Here is a 22,889-nt window from a genome sequence, read left to right as displayed (position 1 = left end):
TGAACGTAGCAATGACCACCTCCAGCAACGAGCAGCAGTCGTTTAAACGCTTCCCACAATGCACCCCCCGACCGTCAGCGGGAAACCAAAATGGCGAACATGCTGGGGGAAAATGAACCGTTTGTTATCTTCTGACGAAGCTCGAGCCCCACGAGTTTCCGCGATATACTTTTTGAAATAAGTCTACCCGCCGGAGAAGCGGGATATCAGCGGCCTTTCACATTTAGTTTTTTTTTTGTAGTGCGAGTCTTTGTAGCAGCTGAGGGGACCGAATGAGGTATTGTTGTCATCTTGTTTTCTTCCTGTGGGGGGTGGGTCCGACGGTCAGCGACCTCTCCGGAGTTAAAGCTTCGCATGTGGGTTGTTCATGCTAACAATTGAGCCTGGCTGCTCGCTATTTATTTTATTACGAGACATTCAGGGTGTAACGGTTTTCTCAAACTGGTCCTTTTGTCGTCTCTGGTGGCTCGTGTTGAGCATGTTCACTCAGGGTCTGAACAAAGGGAATCTTGAACTGTGGCTTAAGGGAAATGGGAAGCATGCATCTTAAAATCGCCAACGTTAACTTTTTTTATATGAATAATGTTTTGCAGCAAAAGGTAATATCGGGTATTTAAGTGTATAAATACAACTGACAAATGTCACCAACAATTTAATTATCTGTTTTAATGTAACGTTTGCTTTGTGTTCAACATGAATGACCTTTGCGTTTACTTAATTTTATGAAGTTGGACAGGCTAAAGAGTTACATGTAGCTTTGCACTGTAGCCACATTAGTGACTGCATGATTTGGATGAATTGCCAATTAGCACTAAGAGTATAAATCACCTGTTTACATCCGTTGCAGGAGAAATGGCATATTTCATTTTTAAGCTTATCTCCTTGCATTTTCCATAACAATTAACCATACAGGGTAGTGTTCAGTAGATTGCAATCCAAGTTAGTGTCGATTGTGGTATAACTATGATTAAGCCACAAAAAGTGTTATTTTACAGTGTCTAAGGATGGAATGATTGATTTGTGATATACGTGAAATGTGCTTATGTAGTGTGCATATTTACTCTGAGACTCAATTAAATAATAGCCACGTTACATCTATACTTATTGATTGTTAAATAAAGAATTGTATCAATCATATTCACTTTGAATGCATCTCTCTATGCCTCCCGTCTTTCAGAGACTCCGGGGTTGTAGATCACCGGTCTGTCCATCACAGAGCTCTCCCCCAGCGGCAGCAGCAGGCTGTGTCCTTGTCCCCGACAAGCCTGTCTGCTAGGGGAGAGTATGGAGAGGACGGCATGTCTGACCGGTTCACAGAAGGACAGGACGTCTTGGCCCGCTGGTCAGATGGCTTGTTCTACTTGGGGACAATCACCAAGGTTAGTGTGAGGGAAACGCACCTTTTGGTACTAAAATTATGTTTTATATCACAGTACCACCTCATACGGTTTGAAAACATCTTGGCACAATTTATTATTTCTCCAGATAAATCGGGACAAGCAGCGATGCTTTGTAGTTTTTGAGGATCGGTCAAAGTCTTGGGTTCTGTGGAAGGATATCCAGACAGGTAACTGCTTCAACTTCAAGACTTGCATATTACATGGATTTGTCATTTCTAGGTTATCTAAAAGACACATTTACAATTTGCTTGCCCTAGCAAGCAAATGCATCAGCATTTGATATTCCGGACAGTTTTCATTGAGATTTGGTGCAAATTCTTGGATTAATATTGTGCTGCCCCCACCCTAGAATTTCCCCTGCCTTAGTTATCTCTCTTCTTTTGTGGCTGGCAGTTAACTGGCCAGTGTCTGGCATCAGTACGGCACAAGTTCCTCGCCCACAACTAAAGAAGAGGCTGGGCTCGGTCCCCCTTTATATCGTTCAGTTAAAGTAGAAATAATGCACAGAGATTGTTTTTATAATGAAGCACAACATAATTTTTGATGGTGGACAAATATCCACCTTTAAAAAAAAATTTAAAAAAAGTTCTCCAGCAAAGTCACTTATTTCTTCACAGCTCTGGGCACTCTGTGTTTTAGTGACATTTTAAAATGTAAAATGAATATGTCTCTAAAGAAACAGTGTCCTGATTATCCAGGTTAAATTACAGTTGGAACTACTTTCAATCAATGTCCTTTAGTCCCCATAGACCCGCCCTTTGTTGCAGGCTTAGCTTTTACTCTCTAACAACTAGCCTTTTTCCATTGCAGGGGATGAAGATGACGAGGATGACGAAGACGATGACATTGTGTGCTCTATATGCCAGGATGAAACTTCAGATGAACCTAACGAAATAGTCATTTGTGACAAGTGTGGACAAGGTATGGTCTCTAATGCTCTGACACTGAACATTGAACAAAGTAGTGAGTGCCGTTCCCTAATGTTTAAAACATTTAAAAAAAATTAAAAAAAAGTTTCCTCACTTGTACATTATTTATTCATCTACCTATTGAACCATAATCCGTGGTCATCAAGGACATTTTGTACATTTTCAAAGAGTGATCCAGTAAATGGCTGCTGTATATAAATGTGTTCAACATTTTTTTTTTTAGGCTACCATCAGCTGTGCCACTCCCCTATCATCGACGCCTCTGTCATTGACTCAGATGACAAGTGGCTTTGCTCAGATTGTGAGCTCACTATACCTAAGGTACATCTCTTTGTTTGGAGTACATGAAACCTTTAGTTGAATGTATGAGTTATGATTATGTATTGACTTGACAGCCATTATTTCCTTGGCTTTAACTGTAAAGCCGAATGGCGATATGAGACTCTAGAGTACAATATAATCTTTGGAGTAAATGCTGTGTACATTTGTCTACATAGTTTTATGTTGGGCTGAACACGCTGTTATCTGTGTGGTTTACAGAGGGGCGCTGCACACATGAGGGGAGCGCCTGACACAGGCTTTCTGCAGCAGCAGCACGAGGATACGGAGATGCACCTGTCCCTCCCATACGCTTTGGACGAGCTAGTTTGGGATCAGGGCCACAAGACTAACACCCAGCGGTGCTACTGCTACTGTGGAGAACCAGGAGAGTGAGTCACATATTGTATACTTTTAGAACACGCTACAAAATCAGGAAAACAACTTCCTACACGCCCATGTATTTATATATCTATATTGATCCGCATCTCTCAATCTGTCTCCCAGTACAGCTAACGACTCTTTTTTTTCCTTCTGTTCTTGAAGTTGGTACCTGAAGATGCTGCAGTGTAACGATTGTCTGCAGTGGTTCCATGAGGCGTGTCTCCATTGCTTACAGATGCCCATGCTCTACGGAGACAGGTTCAAACAGCACTATGTTTATGTTTTATACTTCATAACATTTCCTTTGCAGCGGAATAAGCTCATGCGTTTTTGTGTTTGACTTTAGGTTTTATCTGTTTATTTGTTCTGTTTGCAATGGTGGACCAGAATACCTCAGCCGACTTCCTCTCACATGGTAGGTGAAGCTCAAGATTTAATTTCAGAGGAATAAAATTGACTCAGATAGTCTTCCTTGATAGCAGCATATTATTTGATTAAAATAAATACAGATTTTATTGCCGTCTTCCCAAAGTTGTTCTTTTCATCATTGTTTTTAAAATGTACAACGGCCCCCTTAGACCAAACACTACAGATCTATATTTAAGTATCTTGTTTTTACGCTCCAGCTTTGCTACTGTGCCTCATCAACTCCGCTGCATTTTCCTAACATTAAAGTTGTTTTTTTCGTGATAATTTTTTCTAAACCAGAATAAGTGAATAAAACACAGCTTTTACTAAAATGTTTTAGGGAGAATGTCACACACCTGAGCCTGTACAACTTGAGTGTGGTTCACAAGAAGAAGTACTTTGACTCCGAGATACACCTGATGTCTTACATCAATGATAACTGGGAGCTGCTGCAGCTGGGGAAGGTATTGACACTACCTATCACGTTACCTGTGATTATTTGCTTATAATGTACTTTCATTTGTAATAAGAACCAATTATGGATGCACACAAGCAGACACTTCAATGTTTATAGGAAAGTTTATTTTTAAGTTGTCTACTGAACATAAAGACACATTTGTGTAGCTTAGTATTTTATTTCTAATCAAAGAGTGTATGTTTTTGATTTGGCAACCTGCCACACGTTAGCGGTTTCCATACTATGAAGCTGCTTAATGTGTCGATACATCTCAAATCCAGTAGAGACTAGCAAACTGCATTGTTTGCCTGTCCTAGAGATTTATGCCAAATTAGCATTTGTAAATGTTAACATTTTCTTGTATTTCCCATTTGACGTCTCCTCTGCCTTTGTCTGCAGCTCACCAACACTCCCAGATCAAAGCGATATGGAAGTGTTCTGGAGGCATTGAACAACAACATGAGCATGTAAGCTATTCCTTTACTGGATAATCGTTGATAGCCCGAAATACCTTTTTTTAAAATTTTTTATACTTTTTCCATATGCTCCTTTCAGGTTCAAGTCAGGGAAGGAGATTAAGAAAAATAAGCATTTGTTTGGGCTGAGGATCCGTTTCCCTCCTGCTCCCCCAAACTCTGATGAGCCAACCGGCAGAGTGATGGAGAGGGCTTCACATGAGATCACCATCAAGGGATGCAAGTCCACCCAGCACCCGTCTAGCATGAGGTAAAATGTGAAACCAAGTTCTGCAGTCAAATGTTTTGGGATTTTTTTTTTTGGGTGTGACATTCCTCTCATTCATGATAAGCTCTTGATTTTGAATTGCTTGTGTTGGACTGATGGCACAAAATGAGAAAGTGATGCAGCACGCAAAAAAAGCAGCGTTTTGATGCACCTTATAATTTGTGTTGTTATACTTGTGAAACTGTTGGAAAATATTGTTGTTGTTCTCGTGCTTGCAGGACTTTAACCAATGGCCGAGATAAGAAAAAGAGGAAGCAAGAAGCACATTCTCTTGAGACTCTGGCGAAAACACAACGCAGTGAACTCTTATCCCAGGTGTGTGTGTGTTTGTGTGCATATTTGTCTTGGTGGGTGTGAGCTGGGTTTTTTTTTTTTTGGCATTACTCTATAAAGCTAAAGTTTACAGAAAGGAAACCCAGTTAGATATGACAACATTTTGTTTTATTGTGTTTGACAGGACATAAAAAAGCCTCTGACTCTAGAGGCCAACGCATTGGATCACTTAACCTCTATCAAGTAAGTGTGCAATTGTAGTGTTGAAGTTGTATTCCTAAACAATTATGACTGTTAAATTGTGTAGCGGTGAAGCCACGGTACTCTTAAGGCTGCAACCAACAACTGTTTTTATTTACGATTCATCCCATGAGTCCATGGTGATGTCTTCAAAGTGTTTTGATTGACTGAACAATAAACTTGGTTCAAGTACCTGTTGGCAGCATTTTACTTTTGTTTGTACGATAGTTTTTTTTTAAAATTCCTGTTTTACTGTCCCCACAACACCAGGACTGAGAGGTCTCTGCTGTCGACTTCAGATGTGGAATCCATAGGAGCCATGAGCACCACAGAAACTACCTCAACTAGCATTTCAAGACAGTCTAGGTAGGCCTGCTATTCGACTGCAACATTTAACACTTCCTCACTTCAACATCTATGTTGCTGTGAAGGGCTCTGTCGGTAGATCTGTGACTGTGGTCCACACAGAAATCTCAGCAGCTATTGGAGGATGGATGGCATTTTGTACAGACATTTATAGTCTTTAGATGAAGAATCATAATGACTTCATGAATTTCTTAACTTTTAACTCTAATGTGGCCTTAGGGTATGAGGTTAACATTGGTGGTTTTGAGAGAAATGTCCGAAAGTATTTGAGGGATTAACATAAGACAGACATTAATGTTCATTTGTGTTTCTGTATCACCATCAAGTCAGAATTTCACCTGGTCCAATAATTTACTAATGCATACCTTCAAGGCAATTTTCCCAATCAGCCTTAGCTAGATTTAGTGTTTAGTGTGTTATTAATGCCGACTTAGCACTTATCGCATTTATCACAAAGTACAGCTGTGCTCAAGTACAGCCGGTGTAGTCTCTCTTTGTCTGTTTTTTTTTTTTTTTTGTTATTCCCCACTGAATTTGTTATTGCTCTCAGAATTACATTTTTTTTCTTTCTTTCTTCTACTTCCTCTTTACCTATAAAACACACTAGCTGCAGCTCCAGCAAGATGCGAACGACAGCCTGCATCATGCCCGTTTCCGCTCCCCCCTTAAAGAGGAAACGTGGGCGCCCACGAAGGGTCCTGCAGCCCTCCAACCCAGAGATCCCCCCTCCCAGCCATGCTGACCCAAACCCCTCAGCGACAGAGATGATGAGCCCACTTCCCGGGCTTCACTCCACAGATATAGTTCATGGCATGGACCCCAACAGCCAGCTCTCCCACCTCAAGAGCTCCATCAGCAGCTATTTTGGAGCAGCGGGGCGACTGGCTTGTGGGGAAAAGTACAAAGTCCTGGCACGACGGGTCACCCTTGACGGCAAGGTGCAGTACCTGGTGGAGTGGGAGGGAGTCACTGCCTCCTAAACTTGTTCTTGTCGTCATCACTTCTAACTTTTAACCAGCGCCTGCAAGAGGTTTCTGGCTGTGCAAAGGACATGTGTTCACAGCCTGTATTAAGAGCATTAATTGATATATGCCATTGTTTAGTTTAGACGGGAGCCATGTTTACCTGTTAATCTTACTGCAAAGCCTACTGGTTCAGTGCACATTTAAACATGTCCTTTCCTCATGTATTATACAGATTACAATTATTTGATCAAGACAGTCATTATACCATACCATATTTGTGTTCTGCTTTTTAACTTTCATTATTTGCTTTGAATGTTTACAGCAACCGTGTTTATTCAGGGCACATAATTGATCAGTGCACTGCATCTGTAGGCTTGCAGTGAATCATTATTAAACTTTATTTTTAATCCAGTAATATGCTTTTTGTTTCCTGACCAGTTAAGTATAAAACTATACTTCTCTTTTTTTTTGACAATGTGGTTGGTCAGGCATTTAAGGGTAAATCTTGGAGGATAAGAGAGAGGGACATGTTCTAAAGAAATTCATTAATTTTACTGCTGCAATGACTAATTACATATGTTTTGTTACATGTATTTCCCACCAATTTGATAAATATGTTGATTTACAAGTGTCCTCTTCTCTAGTCCCAGCTATGAGTAAGTACATCTTGTTGCCTTGAGCAGAGATATCCTTCCGTGCAACTTAAGACAGAAGAGATGTGTTGCTGCAATATGTTTTGTTTTACATATAATTATACTACATCTTACTATGACCTTTTCCACTAGTCTTTTCTCAAAAAGCTTCAGCCTTCTTTTTTTTTCCAATCGATTGCACATATCAAACTTTTGATCAGATAATTTGAGTTGTTTAGCTCCCACAAGGCAGCATATTTATGGTAAAGTTCTTTAAACACGTGTATGTTGGTCAAAGCTCCCAGTTAAAATGTAAATGTGAGATTTGGAAAAATAATATCCAAATGAAGTAATTTCAGTATAAATGTTCAGAAGCATAAAATCAAGACTTTTAGTATGTTTTGTCTATTCTAAAAAGGAATGTAAGATTTTTTTTTTTTTTTTTGAGATTTGTCAACTGCCTTAGTCGAAATTAAAGAACCGTTAAAACATTTATTTGAAATGGATTAAAATGACTTAACTGTAAATTGAAATATTTCAGGACCTATTAAGTTTTTACTTTGTCTGATAGTTATAAAAAAAAAATAAAGTGTTTCATAAGATGAAGGTTGTTTACCCAGTTTCCATACTTCAGAGTTCAGAAGTGTTTTGCTTTCTTGTGCTGCCTGTGCAAGTTGGTCTTTGATGGTCGTGTTCAGTCATATAATGGACCATATGGCTTGATAAAGATAGCGTTATTATGATGATTTGACTCTGTTTAAATTGTTTGTGTGACCGGTGCAAAAATGTACTTGAATTTTTGCTTTTACAGCCAAGTTCACCTTGTAGTGTACACACTCAGGATATGTCCAAAAACTTCACTGTATTGCATAGGCCTGCATTTGCAGCTTGACATGAGGTTTAGAAACAAGTTATTCACTCATTGTTGTTGGTCAGTATTTTTACATATGTAAGCGTTTCTTTTTTTTAATGAGCAAATAATTTGTAGTTCATTGTTACTGCTACACTTGCTGGTTTTATCCAAGTCAAAAGTCACTGGATAACTAATAATATGCTGTATGTCATTGCATGAGGTAAATATTAATTTAGTTCGGTGCTCTCTTTTTACAGATGTTTTCTATTTTTTTGTTGAAATGGACAGAGCTTTTTGACATTGATACCTCTTCATTGTACGGATGTAGTCGGTGTTTGTGAAGCTCCTCTCCACTGTTCAGCCAGTCTCAGTCTCCATGTTGTTTTCACTGGCTTCCAGCAGGCTTCTGTAGCCAAAGAACATACATGTAACGTCTGCTGCGGCTCTTGAGATTCCTATTACATTTTTATACATTATTACATAGGTTGACGTGATACTTCTGAACCTGTTTAGTTAAAGGATCAATAAAAGCCCATATTTTGAACTGTTGTGTTGCGTATTCCACATATAAATTGCTGCCTATAGTTGATTTTTTTTACACAAAAGCCGCTTTAGACGGCGCTATGTGAATTTGACAGTTCCAGTGCACGCGCCATTGTTCGCGCTCACTGTCCTTGACAACCGTGTCTACCAATCGTATAACACACAGCTTCTGGTTATCCAATCACGAAGCACGATGTTGGGGTGTGGGCGGGGACTAAAAATACAAACGTTCCGATTACTTTGCCTTCGTCTGGAAAGTTTTGTCTCACTAGCGTTGTACATTTCAAATACATAGTTGTATGCTTTCATAGCACCGGGACGACAACAATTGAATTTATTTCAAACGTAAACGTAGTCTGTCCGGTGATTTGGTGTCTTATTTGTGAACTAGCTTCCCACCTGTTGATACAGCGAGCATCTTTGTTTACGTTTAGCATAGCTCGGCTAGCCGCTTCTTCACCACTATCTGCTAACTGCTGGGTGTTTAAACCGTACCAGTGTGTTGATGAGCTGGTTCCTCGTGGTATTTACACTTCCGAACATCCATACACGTTGGACGTGTTACTTGCAAACCTCAACAAGTCGAGACTGAAGTCGACAGGGACTCATCGTTCGTCTAGCTCATGTTTGAGAACGATGCGAGTTTAACCGAAGATGTGGTCAGTTTGAGGAACCTCCTCCGACTGACGCAGCTCAGTCTGCAAACTTGAGGTGAGCTAACGCTACCTGTATGACATCACACCTCACAGTCACACCGTGAACCAGCTGCTTGTTGCTAACAGTTACAACAGCACTTGTTGACCGACACACTTCCGTTGAGGACATTACAAATAGTTTGTATGAAGTTGTATTTGACCTCTAATTCTCCTCTATTGATTCCTTTTTTTTTTTTTTTTACTGATTTCTCTATGAACACAATCTTATAGTCAGTCAGTTGGACATGATTACAGAGATGAGGGTGAGCAGAAGAGTCCTGATTGCCTGAGCGTACAAGACCTGCAGACACCTGATGTCCCTCCATCACAGTCGGGTTGTGTTTTACCAGGAGAGGCCTCTTAGTGGGACAACTGCGAGGCGTGCGGTAGTTCATCCCACCTTCCTCTGACTCTAAGGTGACATTTATTAGTTAAATTATAAGAATCAACCATCCAGATATACTGTACACCCCCTAGCACATTGTCTGGTGTTACATACTGTATCTGTGCTATTGAATAAAAATGTGCAGGTTGTTGCGTATTTACATTTGGTATGTGTTTTATGTAGGTTATCGAATGTATCTGTGCAGAAAACTATCTCATAACCAAAAGATAAATAAACAAACCCTTATAAATCCCTTGCCATAAACTCACACACCTCTCATCCACATATTCTCCATTCCTATTCAACCTGTCTCATTTAAGGCCCAGTCATTAGGGATGGAGTCTCATTCAAGGAAACATTTTGGCTGTGTGCGTCAGGAGAACGCCTGTCTGAACATGCAGGATGATGATCTTATCAGCAATTTTGATGCAATGCAGTATGAATCGGCCTCCTCCAAGTCGCAGGTATGACAATCGTCCTTACACAGATGATTTGGGTGAATAAAAGTGCTATAATCTTTAACCAGTGTAGCTTGTCTTTCATCTTGTGTGCTGCAAACTAGTAAAGGGTGACGTCTTTTTTTTTCAGTGTTGAGACATTGGCCAAGCATATCTGGGAAGTAAACAAACAGAAGCTTTTGTGAATAAATATGCTGATGTGTTTTGTTCTTTAGGTCCGTCAGAGAGGCCCCAAGATAGGGGTTGAAAACAGTGTGGCAATCATGAGTAAGCAGATTCGTCAGCTTCAAGCAAATCTGGAGTCTCAAGCCACAGAACTAAAGTAACCCTTTTTCACCTCAACATGGACTACTGTAGATTTTGTTATTCATGTGATTGTAATGTGGCAACTCCATGCCTATTTATGTATCTATTACATATACACTGTAGACTGAAATGGTGTTAATATTATGTAATGTGCTATGTGGCTTAGTCAGTGATTCATAATACTTTAAACCATTGACACTATTCCAGCTAATACTCATACTGGAGCGTGCTTGATTATTGGTTTTAAGGATATTTTTTTTTTTACCTCTTTTTCCCCTTTTAAACCTCTGATTTAACCGAGCATTAATATCCTAACTAACTGTCCTTGTCTTTGTTTTCCAGGGCTGCAGAGCTGAGGGCGGACTTTAGCCAGGAAGCAGCAGCTCACTCTGACATTCTGGTGGCGACTCTCACTGAGGAGCTGAGCTCGCTCAGGGAAGAGCTGGAGGACAACACAGCGCTGAGCAAACGGTTATGCATTTATCTGCGCTTGGAATCTACACATAAATTAATTTAATTCAATTACAGTTCTACGAGCAGTTTTGGTAACAGCATGTACACCAAATGAAATTGATCTGCTGCAATGTCTTTTGTCTCGTAATTGCGTTTTGGTACCTGTCCATCCATATTTTCGATAACTAAATAAAGTGATTGACTCTGCCCTTGAGTAGTCAAAAACATAATCACATATTTGATGTGTAATTATTAATATAGCTTGTATACTAATGTTCTACCTCATCCCTTACAGGGCTGAGCAACAAAGGAACCAAGCACTACAAAATGCCGAGACACTCAAAGAAGCCTTCAGAGACTATAAGGCTACCCTTTCAAATAAACTTAAAAGGGTATGTTTAATTTATTTGAATGAATGAATTATTTAAGGATATACATTTTTTAATATCGACTTTTTAGTTGCACTTTGAAGCCAATTTTTTTCATTGTGTTTTTAAGGTGAAGGAGAGTGAGAGCAAACTAAAAGAGAGTCTTGTTGAGTGTGACAGAGAAAAAGAGGAGTGGGAAATGAAGTGCACAGTGTTGGTGAAAGAAAATGGAGAACAGAGCCAAACAATTAGGTATGTGAGATTAAATGTCCATTTCATTGTTAGTGGCGTATGTTGTTTTCTTTGTTAGTAAGAACAGAAATAAATTGGAGGATTTCTGATGTTTCTCATTTTTAATCATGAAAAACATGGGCTTTGATTTGCTGAATAACACCTTTTTTTTATCCCTGATCTTCCTGCACGTTTGCCTCCCAGCCAGCTGAAGGAGGAGGGGAGGCAGGTCAAATCTGCAGCTGCTGGTCTCCAGGCTCAACTGGAGGATGCCGGACAGAAGGTCTTGCATCTTGAACGACAGCTTATGGAGCGTGGCGCAGAAATCAGGGAGCAGGCCTCTCTGCGAAAGGAGCTGGAGAACCTGCACACTCTGACCGAGAGCCAGGAGCAGCGGGTGGCCCAGAGCCACAGGGAGGCTCAGCAGAGCCAGGCGGAGCTGGCCAGCCTGGACGCAATACTATCCCTGCTGCATCTACGAGAGGTGGAGAGGATTATATACACACAGTCACATTGTTGTCTGTGCTCTCATGTCACAACATGTTAAGTTTCCAGTAATGTGTGACCAAAGGGATTGTGACATCATCCGTGGTGTCGTAGCAGTAACGGTCCAAAAACAAGTTTCCATATTTATCGCTGGTCTTGTAGAGGCAATGGTATGTTTATTGTTGTTTTATTTCAGGGTGCTGTGGGGACACTGTGCATCAGGCCCTGCATGTTTCCCCCAGTGAACTATGAAGGAACTGCACACCTACTGAAGCTAAAGCCTGGTATGCTGACAAAAACCTTTTTGTGTACTTGATTACATTATGTGTTATCAAGGCCTATTAACAGAGATGAGATCATTCTGGGTTGTCGGTTTTATTCATTTATAGTTACATATAAACCAATTTTTTGCCCCATTTTTCTTTTTTTCTGTACTCATTATTTGAATTTTTTTAGAATTTAATGTAGTTTGGATAAGAGACTTATCCTTTTTTGTACTTAAAGAATGTAAAGATGGATTGATGGATTAGATTTTATTACAGATAATAATGAAATAAACAGACACACATACTGCAAAGTCTCAATTCACTACATAAAAAAATAAAAACAAACATTTTTGGAAAGGAGTGGGTAGAAGTACATTTATCTGCTTCCACGCCTTTTTATCACTTGAATAATTAATTCAATATTCATCACATATACACATCAATATAAACTTAAAAATAAAAAAAAGTTAAACAAATCTTTAAATCTTAAAATAAGCTTTATGCAACATGGTGATTTAGTTATTTACACAGCAAAGTAGAACATTATGTTTGAATGCAGGTACCATAGATGCCTTTCTTTATTATATTATGTAAAGAATAAAAGCATTCATGTCGGTTTTTTTCCCACGTCGCTCAACCCTCGCAGGTGAAGGCTACCAGCAGCTGCTGCGAGCGATGCAGTCGATGGAGACCGAGCGGAGCACGCAGAACAGCCTGTGTGAGCGGCTCCAGGAACGTCTGAGCAGAGCGCAGGAGGAGATCTCCTCGCTGCAGAGCTCCATGACCCAGAGAGCCACCCACTATCAGAGCCTCCACACGGAGCTGCAGGACAAAGTCAGCCAAGCCACCGACACAGAGAAAGAGGTAAGAGTTCTCTCTTTCCTGCTCGATTGCAAGATTAACATTCTTGATATGTGCTCAACTCTATTGCTGTTTTTTTTTTCCAGAGAAATTCTGATTTATTTAGCAGTTTCATAATCATGATTTTGTTATTTTCATGTTAATTATACAAAAAACGTCTTAGCCAATAAAGTTAGATAACATTTAAAATTGTGTAATTTTTTTTAAATATATATTTTTAAGTATTTCATTGCAACTTTACTTTTTTTTTGTCTCTGTTTATCTTCAGTTGAAAAGAAAAAGTGCTCGCGTGGCTTCAATGGAGAAACAGTTACAGGAGAAAACCTCGGCCTACAGTCAGGCTGCTCTTACGAACACTGAGCTGGAGAGGCAGCTCCTGGTACAACACCCACACTTGAGCTATTATTATATTTGATTTTACCCTACACGATTATTGTGGCCAAAAGAATTAACAAGAACAATATTATCGCAATATCGACAGAAACCCGGTGAAATTCATCTTCACCTTTTTCTTGTTCAAAATTGCACGCAAACATTGTTTTTTCTTCCATGTTTTTGACACCATATTTCTTTCTGGTCAATTTGTCTTTGATTAGTCACTATTTACAACCGTTTGTGAGTCATGGGTCATAATCTATGCTCAAATAGAATCCACTTCATATTTTTCTCATGACAGGAGAAAACCAGCACCCTGCAGCATTACCAGTCACTGATGATCAAAAAGCAAAGAGAGTACCAGCAGTCTTTGGACAAGTGTAAACAATCACAGTCTCAACAACTGACGGAGCAACAGCACAAAATAGAAATGGTGATCTCCAGCTGCATCTTTGTCTCACTCACCTTCTCTCAACTGAACCTCTGCAGTTCATTTTTAATTCAGCTCAACCGACCTTCATTTAATTAGCTACAAATGAATGCATGTTAAGGTATTGCTTGAGTTCATTTGCACCTAGAAACACTGGCTGTGGCTATCACCTCTCCTTGCAGTTGCAGCAGTGTGTGCAGGAGGCTCAGTCTCATATGTCGCTGATGGAGCAGGAGATAAGCTCCCTCCGGAAGGAGCGGCACGAGGCTCAGGACGCGGTACTTCTGCTGCAGTGCTCCGCGGACCAACTCACACAGGTCAGGACACTTCTGACAGTATGGAGGATCCTCTCAGTGCATGCTACTACCTCCACCTGTTAAAGCACAGGAGCAGGAATGGCAGGCTCAAGTCTGAGGCACAAACACTTTCATTTAACGCAAGTGTATGCTGTTTGTATGTTTATTTAATTTCAGCAGCGGCAGGTTGAAGTAAGACAAAATGAGGAGTTGCTGCAGAGTTTCAAAGAGCAGGCAGCTCAGTCTGCCTCTACGGTTTGGACACTTTTTTTGTTTACCATAGATAAACACAAGTAACGTTGATTTAACTGTGTAAAAAAAAAATCCACCATAACCACTAATATGCACTCTGTTTGTTCGTCAGGTGTGCGAACTACAGTCGTCTCTGTCGGCGTGTAAAGAGAAGCTGAACTTATACCTGCAGCAGATGGACAACATGAAGAAGAACTACGAGAGTGAGCTGCAGAAGAACAAAAACAGGGTATAGTGTTGCATATAACCAGATTGTTTGTTTGCAGGAGAATTTTAACACACAGTCATATCTTTGATCGCACCCCCTCTTCAACTGTTGATCTATCAGGCTCATCCTGTCCCCCGGTCCTCCCTCCTCAGGTGTCCTCTCTGCAGGAGAAGCTCCACGGCGCCAGCCTGGTTTGTCACAGCTCAAGTGAGGAGAACCTGCAGCTGCAGCTTTCTCTCCAGCGGCAGCAGACCATGCTGACTGAGAGCACTGCTCACATCTCTGAACTGGAGGAAAGTCAGAACCAGCTGCTGGAACAGGTCAGTTGGAGAACATACCAGGTGACACTAACAGGAATGCTGTGTTTTTATTTCACTTATAATGTCATGAAGAACTTCACATGCTGAGCTATTTTAATGCACACAAAAAATATGTTTATGTATTTGTGAGTAATTAGTTTGTATTAATTTGACTAAGTATACATTTATTTTACATTTGAATAATTGATTTTTTACATTGTAAACTCACATAATAAAGGCCTTAAAACTAGATTTGCCCTTCAACCCCACAAGGCCTTGATATGAAAATGATGCTGATGTCACTTTAAGCCCCTTTTTATATGACGCCTCAGTGGTGCATCTACTATTACTAAACATATGGGCACTTCATTAATTACCACAAACCAATTCCCTCTTGGTTAACTTGAAGCCTTCCGATGCTCTGAGGGTCTGAGGCCGTGGGACATTTTCCGCTTGATAGCCAGTACGTCTTTTCTCTTCCTGGCATCCATAGTTTTCTCTTTTGTTTATACAGTGTTGCATGTGAAGCAGCCGTGAAGCCCTTTCACATTGATATGAGTTATGTAATATGGAAAGTAATATTACATAGTGGAAAGTACATTTAGTACTATTTCATTACATTTTGAGTGTAGAATGAAGTTCGTCCCTCTTTGGCAGCAGAGTGAACATAGCGTGTCCTCTCATAATCAGCTTTGTTAGCCTCAGGGAAAGCGTTATCAGTGGATCTTGGCATCGACCGGTCTTTCGGTGATTTTTAGAATTGCTTGTTTCTGACCAGATGGATGTTTTTTTTTTGTAGAAGCAATTGAACACATAACAAACTTGAGCTAAATCTGTGCTTGAGGAAAACAACTATTTGAGCATGTGATTACGTTTTGAGTTCAGCAGATTTTAGCAGCTGATTGTACTTCCTGAACACAATGGTCTCTATTCAGTGAGCAGAGCTGGAAAGGGACAGTAACACGGAGCCTCTCTGTACACAAAGGTCTGATCTGGGCACATGACGAAACATCAGCTAGCCTGCAGAGAGGGACTGTGTCGTTATCGTTGTTTTAAATACTGAGACAGGTTTGCACCACAAGACAATGTTGCTCCTAAAATCTCTGGGTCGAGGTTTCTTTAGTGTCTTCTGAAATTTAATTATCTGTGATCTTTCCAGTTTTTTACAGGAGAACAGATTAATGTGCATAACATGGATGCCCTGTTTGTAGGAAGATAAGTGTGTGTGTGTGTGTGTGTGTGTGTGTGTGTGTGTGTGTGTGTGTGTTTCTGCATGCACTATCACTATAACGAGGGTGTTGTGTTTATATTTCCTTGACTTGTCCGCAGGTGTCCAGTCTGGAGCAGCAGCTGGAACGAGCTCGGGCCTCTCTGCAGGGTGAGGCGAGGAACAGAGAGCGAGACACCCAGGAGAGAGACAAGGACCTGCAGGAGATGAAGCAGCACAACGTACAACTGTCGAAGTCTGTCGGGTAAGAAAACCTGTACACACACACACACACACACAGACCCTCACGGCAGAGTCTCAGGAACAAAGGAAACTGGAGTTAAAATGAATCTTTTCAATCAGAGTTAATGGAAGTGCTTACATAGCAGGTCCATAGTTGTTGACTTATCCGTATATTAAGACTTAAACCATGTCTCCAGTGCTATAAAAGAAAAATGTAGGATATTATAGTTATTGCAAAAATATTTTTAGATTAGGTTCACATGTAATTCAATGTTTTCCCCACACTTGTAGTTTGTGTGCAGCTTTTGTTTGTGTCTATTGGCCGGCAGCATTGATAGTCCAACGCCTCAGTCTGTGAGTCTTATGATTGCACCACATCCTATTTGTCTGTAGGCATGAAGCAGCCCTTCCCTCCTCGCCCCTACAACCCATAAATGTGTGTATATATAAACGGGGAGCTTACTTGTTTGAGACATACGCTTGATGTATTTAGAGTAGTTTTATTCCGCGGTGCTGCTGGTTAGTTTCATTTCTGGGACATTTTATAAGCTCCAAAGCAAAAAAGCATGAAGGCTGTTGATGGGTGCCTTCTTAAGGCATGTCTACTCAGCTCAGTTGAGGTACTCTAACAGTTCTGGAGGGAGTTCCTTCTCTCCAACTCAACAATGGGAGCCGTGCTAACATCAAGGTGAGGACATGGACATGTTTCTCGCTTCCAGCTGCAGCATCAATGCTGAAAGCTGAAAGCTTTGGCTGTTTCTTTTCTGTAGTATGTCTTTCTTCGTTTGTAACACATTTCCTGGAAACACATTTGTTTTTATTCAAGACTTTTAATCGCTTTGCAAATGTACTGACTATTGTTTTATGTGTTTTATTTCTCTTTATTCTCTCTGCAGACACCTGACATCAGAGATGACAAAGTGTCGAGGGGAGCTGGCGTCTAAAGATTCGGAGCTGCAGCGTTTGAGGAAGGATGTCAACGACAAGGTCTTTCAGGTCAGCTGCATGGACAAAACCCTGCAGCACACGAAGAAGCAGCTCAACAGCAAGAGCGACATGGGTATGTTGAACAGTTTCAGTGCAGTGTAGGAGATTTCAGTCCCTTTTTCATTTGACTAGCTTTTATAGTTTTTACAGAGACGAGACAATTGAAGCCAGACATACACAGCTCTGTTTTTTCTTTGTGTGCTGGTTCATTCGATCGCTTAACTTTTCTGTCTTTTCCTTCTTTTCCCTCCCAGTGATGGACCTGGAGGAGAAGCTCCATCGCTGTGAGGCCGACCGGCTCAACTGTGTCCATCGGGCTAAGGTGATGGAGGGACAGCTTCAGGCGGTGCAGCAAGAGTTGGCCGAGACTCTGGAACAACTACGGGAACTCCGAGATGTTTTAAAAAGCACCCAAACCATCGCAGATGAGCGGCAAGCCTCGGTGGAACAGCTGACTGTCCAGCTTAGGTGAGGTTACGCCCTCGTGTGAAATATCCTTCTGCACATAGGGACAAGGGACGAGCCTCAGATGGAGATGACGTCCACGTGCTGCTCCTCACATAAGATCCTCCACTTGAGCTGGCTCGACTGTGTTTGAAACAATATCCACATTGTACATGTGTATCACACACACACACACAGTCATGGAGCCGGTTATTGTCCCATTTAAAGTCTCACACTTTGATTGTATGTCTTCTGAATAATGTCGCAGCTAATCTTTGTTCTTAGATGACGTCATGACATTGTGTTTACCGAGGAAATCTTACTATCTGATTATTTTATTTTAAGTTACTTTCCTTGATTATCCAAGGTTGAACTTGTGCTATGTGTCATTTGTAATTTGCTGTGATAGATTTACACTTATGCTTTGATTTGTGATGTAAAAGGTTTTGATTTACACTGATCCAGATGAAAAATGTACATTTTAATCACATGGGTTGTGTAATGCACTGTGTACGTCAAGCACTCAACTCATGAACAAATGAATACGTTTGTTAGCAGACACGTGAAGATGCTTGATACAGAAACGGCCCTTTTTAAGAAGACCATCACAGTTGTCATGATCAAGATTACAGTCGCAAATCCCTTTACACATAAACATAGTCGCACTGTACGTACTCAAACCAAAGGTTCACCAAACATATTCAACAATAAACAATAAAAAGTCCTCAAATCATGATCCCTCTATTTGGCCCCGCACAAATCACTTCCTGTTATATCTGCCATTCAGAGGACACTCCCAGTTACTTAACTTTATGCTAAATAATAGGCGTGTGCGTGTGCGTGTGTGCGTGTGTGTGTGTGTGTGTGTGTGTGTCACAGCAAGACCCAGAGGGAGTTGGAGGAGAGAACTCACGAGATGTTAGACATGGACAGTGCACTGAAGAAGAGACAGGGGGAGCTCCAACAGAGAGCACAGCTGGTACAACACACACAACAAAACACATTCAGTGTATTTAATTTAATCTGCAGACTATCTTTTCCTACCATCTTTCTGCTGGTGTTTTTTTTTTTTTTTGTGCGTGTGCTTTTTCAATTATTTTTTTATTCCCCGTCGTCCTCAGCTGGATCAGCTGGAAGTGGCCATCAAAGAGCACAAGCAGGAGATGGAGAAGAAGGTGGAGTCTTTGCAGCAGAGCCTGCAGGCCAGAGAGAGAGAGCTGAGAGACACTCAGAGGGAGCTCACCGACAGAAACATGAAGGTCAGGAGCACACACAGACTAGGAGGGAAAAATGTGAGAAAATGTTTCACTAACTGCCTTAACTCGTTGAAAACTGTGGAACCAATAATGGCTCCAAACCTCGTTTTCTCCCTGTGTTTGAGTCGTCGTAGGAACTCCAAATTAATTCCCATACTTGTGTTTATTGTATGTATTTGTTTCTTGGGGAAAAAATGTATATCTGTCGTTATCCTTTGATGCGAGTAATTCTAAATTGCGTGTGTGTGCAGGAGGTCAGGCTGGCCGGTGTGGAGGAGGAGCTGGCTCTGAAGGAGGCCCGCTGGCTGCAGTTGGAGGCCGAGCTGCAGAGCATGGTCACCTCTTTGGAGCTGCAGCTGGACCTGGAGAAGGAGCAGCACAGCGAGGAGGTGCAGCACCGACCGAGGCTTCAAGATGTCATCTGCCATCTAGTGCATCAAATTAGTCTATTAAAATGGGGACAACTAGACAAGTCTCACTTGAAAAGAAAGAACATTTTGGAATAGAAAATGTAAAGTGACTGGTTCTACAGGACCGGGCTCTTGGCTGAGCATTAGATCCAATTCACGATAAAAAATGAGTGCAAAGCCTGTGATTTGACCCTGTAAAAGTATACTGGTTCTTTACTCGGTCAGAAACCAGTGCCTCATCTCTCAGTAGGTTTTCTATTCGTCTCTCCATCTACGTGATAAAGGTCTTGTGGTTTTTGGCTGTGGATCAGCCTCTATGTTCGTCACTGGTGTTCCTGTTTTCCTTTCCTCTCTTTTTCTTAACAAACGTCAATACTACTGTGAGAGTTCCTTATTTCTTTTAAACGTCAGTTTCACTTCTTATGACCTCATTCCTTCCACTCACGACACAGCTGATCACATCTTAATTCCTGCTGATAGATCTGATGGTGCTATTTGTTTACCGGCTTGCTCTGTAATCACCTCTTACTTTACCTGGTTACATCAAAAGGTGATGGATCATACGTTTATCGGAGCGGCATGTCAAGCTGCATATCATTAAAAACCGCACTAGTCTCGTTTCTGTCTGTTTCTCTCCCTCCTCCAGCTGGAGTCCCTACAGCAGACTCGCGGCCAGCTCCTCAAGGTCTCCGAGCAGTTCTCCTCCACCATGCTGTCCTCCCAGGAGCAGCTCGCAGCTCAACTTCAGCAGAGCCAGAAGCAGCTGGAGGAAGCCGAGATCGAGCTGGAGCAAACCAAGACGCAGTTGGATCGCAGCCGCAAGCAAGTCAGTCACCTCCAAACGCGTAGAGACCAGACTCAGACCGAGCTCCTTCAGAGTAAAACCCAGCTGGGGGAAAGCAGGATTCTGCATGAGCAGACCACCGCCCAGAATAATCTCCTCCATGCACAGCTGGAGAAGCTCGGCACTCAGTTAAATCAAGCCAAGCTCCAGGTCGCCCGGCTCCAGGCGGAGCTCCAGACCTCCAAGAAGTCCATGGAGACGTCGAACGAGTCGCTGCTCATCAAGGTAGAGCCCTCAGAACTGCGAGTGAAGGTTGCATTGTGGAAGTGTGTCTTTACATTAATTCGGTGTGGCGATGCCAGCAAGAGCTTGTTGTTATTAATCCGATTATTCTACCTCTTAAATTAGTCTGACATCTGAAACAGTAAATCTGTGACATATCATTTACATATAACCTTCTCTCATTTATAACCTTAGTGATGTTCATCATTTTTAACCAGCACAAATCTTTTTGGGTTGATAAAAAAAATATGTAAAACACAGCTCTGTGCCATAAGTGTCTGATTTAATAAGATTATATCAAATTCAGTTTTTGACTTTACTGTTATATTTGTTATTGAATATTTAACTTCTTTTTTTTTATAACAATAATGTTCTTGTTTTTGTTCTCCAGGAGTCTGAAGCGACTCGTCTCCAAGCCAGGATCTCTTGTCTGGAGCGAGCTGCTGACCACAAGCGTCTGTACAGTCACGCACTCTCCTCGCCTGCTCTGCACACACTCACAAGCTCCTCAGAGAGCTCGTCCTCTTCTCACTTCCCTCCCGCCTCCCCCCAGAAGCTGCAGGCAACACTCCCTTCGTCTAAACCCGTTCACTCGACTCTCCTCTCCCTGACGCAAACCTGCTCATCGCCCCCAGCTCACGAGTTCCTCCAGCCCGTCTCTTCCCCTCGTGCATCCGACCAAACCGAGAGCAACCAAACATGTGACTGGCTGCAGAAAAGCAGCATGGACTCCTCTCTGGATCTCCCTCTGAGTCTGAAAGCCACACTGAGGGAGGCGATGGGCATTCGTCCGTGGGAGTCTTCCTCCCCACCCTCGCCCCTCCCTTCTTCCTCCTCCTCTTCCTCTTCCTCCTCCCCTTCCCCCTCCCCCGCCATCCCTTCTTTTACGACGGACCACAGCTGGCAGGGCCTCAGCAACACGGAGGCCACGCCGATGTCCGACCTCTCCTTCAACCCCCTCACGTACATGGTGGACAAGCGAGACGCCGTTAACCTGGACACGGAAGACGCCTACCTGCAGCAGAGAGACGAGGAGCAGACGAGTGAGTCGAGGTGGGAGTCTGTGTGCACTCTGGTGGGTCAGGAGGAGGAGGAGGAGGAGAAGAAGGAGGACGACGACGACGACGACATGAATTCACTCACGGGGATGCTGAGGTTTGTTAATCAGACGTTAGCCATGCAGGAGGATCCTTCTCTATGGAGCCCCGCAGGGCCGTCACAGACTGCACACACCCTCCAGGTAACGACCTCACACAAGTTAGGACGCTTTTTCGCCACGTAATATTTGCGTTCTGGATGGGGAAAAATATATTCTTGTCAAAAAAAAACATCATCTGAACTGTTGTGGTGAAATAAAAAAACAACTGTCGCCACATTTTGATTCAGATGTTACTGAACAAATCTTTCCACTAACTTCAGACACATTTCAAACTATCTCTTAACTTTTAAATAGTAAGACGCTGACCGAGGAAATGGATTTAATGTCACTTACGTAATCTAGAAATCAGCACTGAACGTATATTTACAGCTTCCGTACATCGCAGCGTGACGAGTGTTCCCTTTTCTCTTTTCAGAGGGAGGTCAAGGAGACGTGAAGCCGTGATGCTCAGGAGACGTCAGAGAAGAGAGGAGTTGTTTACATCCGGTGTCATCCTGTTGTCAGAACACATGAAATATACATTCATTAACATCTCATTCATTCTGTCCCACTGGTGTGTATTATGGAAATCAAGCTGCAATAAATAATGAGTCTGAAAAAAGGTACATAAGTCGAGATGACCACTACTTCCCAGTCTGTAAATGATCTCCTGCGAGTGTCCTGCAGTAGAAATGTAGCATTCCATGTTAAATCTCGTCCGAACCAATATTTATATATTTTACACCATTTTGAATAAGTTAAGTGAATAAAATATGTTTTTATAGAAGTATTTGTGTCCACCACTGATTGTTAGTTATTCTCTGGAGAAATGCGAGGCCCTGCTTGTTGGGATGTTCTCATGCTGCTGCTGGCTGTGGGGTCGTGTTTCCAGAACAACTGGCAGCTTCCAGGACAGAAGAATTTGCGGCTCAGGGTCTCGGGGGGGAAATCATCCAGAAACTAATACAGACTCAAGCTGGTCATATTGGATTTAGCTTGTTTGGGCTCTGGAGAGTTTGACTTCTTTTAGGCTCCAATTCCTCATTAGATGAAGTATTTTTACGAGTTAACAAACTTTTAAAGATGTACGGAATAAAACAACCACGTTAATCAGCTCAAGGACGATTATCCGTCACACTGATGGATTATCCAGGTTATGGAGATGGAAGGATGGATAGATAGATGGATAGATAGATAGATAGATAGATAGACTGATAGATCTATTCGCAATCAACACTTGGAATGATGCAGTAACTT

The 22,889-nt window shown here is 41.7% G+C and overlaps 2 protein-coding genes across 2 annotated transcripts; both read left to right on the top strand.

The window, feature by feature from the left end:
- The first annotated feature begins 84 nt into the window (after positions 1-84).
- mtf2 (metal response element binding transcription factor 2) lies at positions 85-8,513 on the top strand. Its single transcript, XM_068571561.1, has 15 exons — positions 85-277; positions 1,178-1,379; positions 1,486-1,567; positions 2,211-2,321; positions 2,553-2,650; positions 2,870-3,039; positions 3,194-3,289; positions 3,378-3,446; positions 3,780-3,903; positions 4,296-4,363; positions 4,452-4,622; positions 4,859-4,955; positions 5,098-5,156; positions 5,424-5,519; positions 6,127-8,513. The coding sequence occupies exons 1-15, from the start codon at positions 273-275 to the stop codon at positions 6,497-6,499; spliced, it is 1,821 nt and encodes a 606-aa protein (XP_068427662.1). The 5' UTR covers positions 85-272; the 3' UTR covers positions 6,500-8,513.
- A 238-nt stretch (positions 8,514-8,751) lies between these two features.
- On the top strand, positions 8,752-22,369 carry ccdc18 (coiled-coil domain containing 18). Its single transcript, XM_068602760.1, has 25 exons — positions 8,752-9,223; positions 9,439-9,624; positions 9,913-10,056; positions 10,266-10,372; positions 10,699-10,827; positions 11,105-11,201; positions 11,308-11,429; positions 11,613-11,892; positions 12,091-12,178; positions 12,807-13,024; positions 13,290-13,400; positions 13,698-13,829; positions 14,009-14,143; positions 14,300-14,377; positions 14,487-14,603; positions 14,735-14,902; positions 16,211-16,353; positions 17,228-17,391; positions 17,573-17,786; positions 18,642-18,741; positions 18,884-19,021; positions 19,270-19,407; positions 20,075-20,497; positions 20,886-21,734; positions 22,069-22,369. The coding sequence occupies exons 3-25, from the start codon at positions 9,928-9,930 to the stop codon at positions 22,087-22,089; spliced, it is 4,101 nt and encodes a 1,366-aa protein (XP_068458861.1). The 5' UTR covers positions 8,752-9,223; positions 9,439-9,624; positions 9,913-9,927; the 3' UTR covers positions 22,090-22,369.
- Positions 22,370-22,889: the final 520 nt, after the last annotated feature.

Source organism: Clinocottus analis, unplaced genomic scaffold, assembly GCF_023055335.1.
Source record: "Clinocottus analis isolate CAN_PGR_092001 unplaced genomic scaffold, fCliAna1.0.p SCAF_11, whole genome shotgun sequence".
NCBI lineage: Eukaryota > Metazoa > Chordata > Actinopteri > Perciformes > Cottidae > Clinocottus > Clinocottus analis.
The sequence above is the reverse complement of the archived record's forward strand: the minus strand, read 5'-3'. Positions and strand labels throughout refer to the sequence as shown.

Bases quoted from the DNA above. Each gene is read 5' to 3' on its own strand.
- ccdc18 (XM_068602760.1), top strand. From the start codon at position 9,928: ATGGAGTCTCATTCAAGGAAACATTTTGGCTGTGTGCGTCAGGAGAAC. The intron at 13,025-13,289 runs GTAAGAGTTCTC...GTTTATCTTCAG, and splicing joins CCACCGACACAGAGAAAGAG to TTGAAAAGAAAAAGTGCTCG. The intron at 14,604-14,734 runs GTATAGTGTTGC...CTCCCTCCTCAG, and splicing joins TGCAGAAGAACAAAAACAGG to GTGTCCTCTCTGCAGGAGAA.
- mtf2 (XM_068571561.1), top strand. The intron at 1,380-1,485 runs GTTAGTGTGAGG...TTATTTCTCCAG, and splicing joins ACTTGGGGACAATCACCAAG to ATAAATCGGGACAAGCAGCG. The intron at 2,322-2,552 runs GTATGGTCTCTA...TTTTTTTTTTAG, and splicing joins TTGTGACAAGTGTGGACAAG to GCTACCATCAGCTGTGCCAC.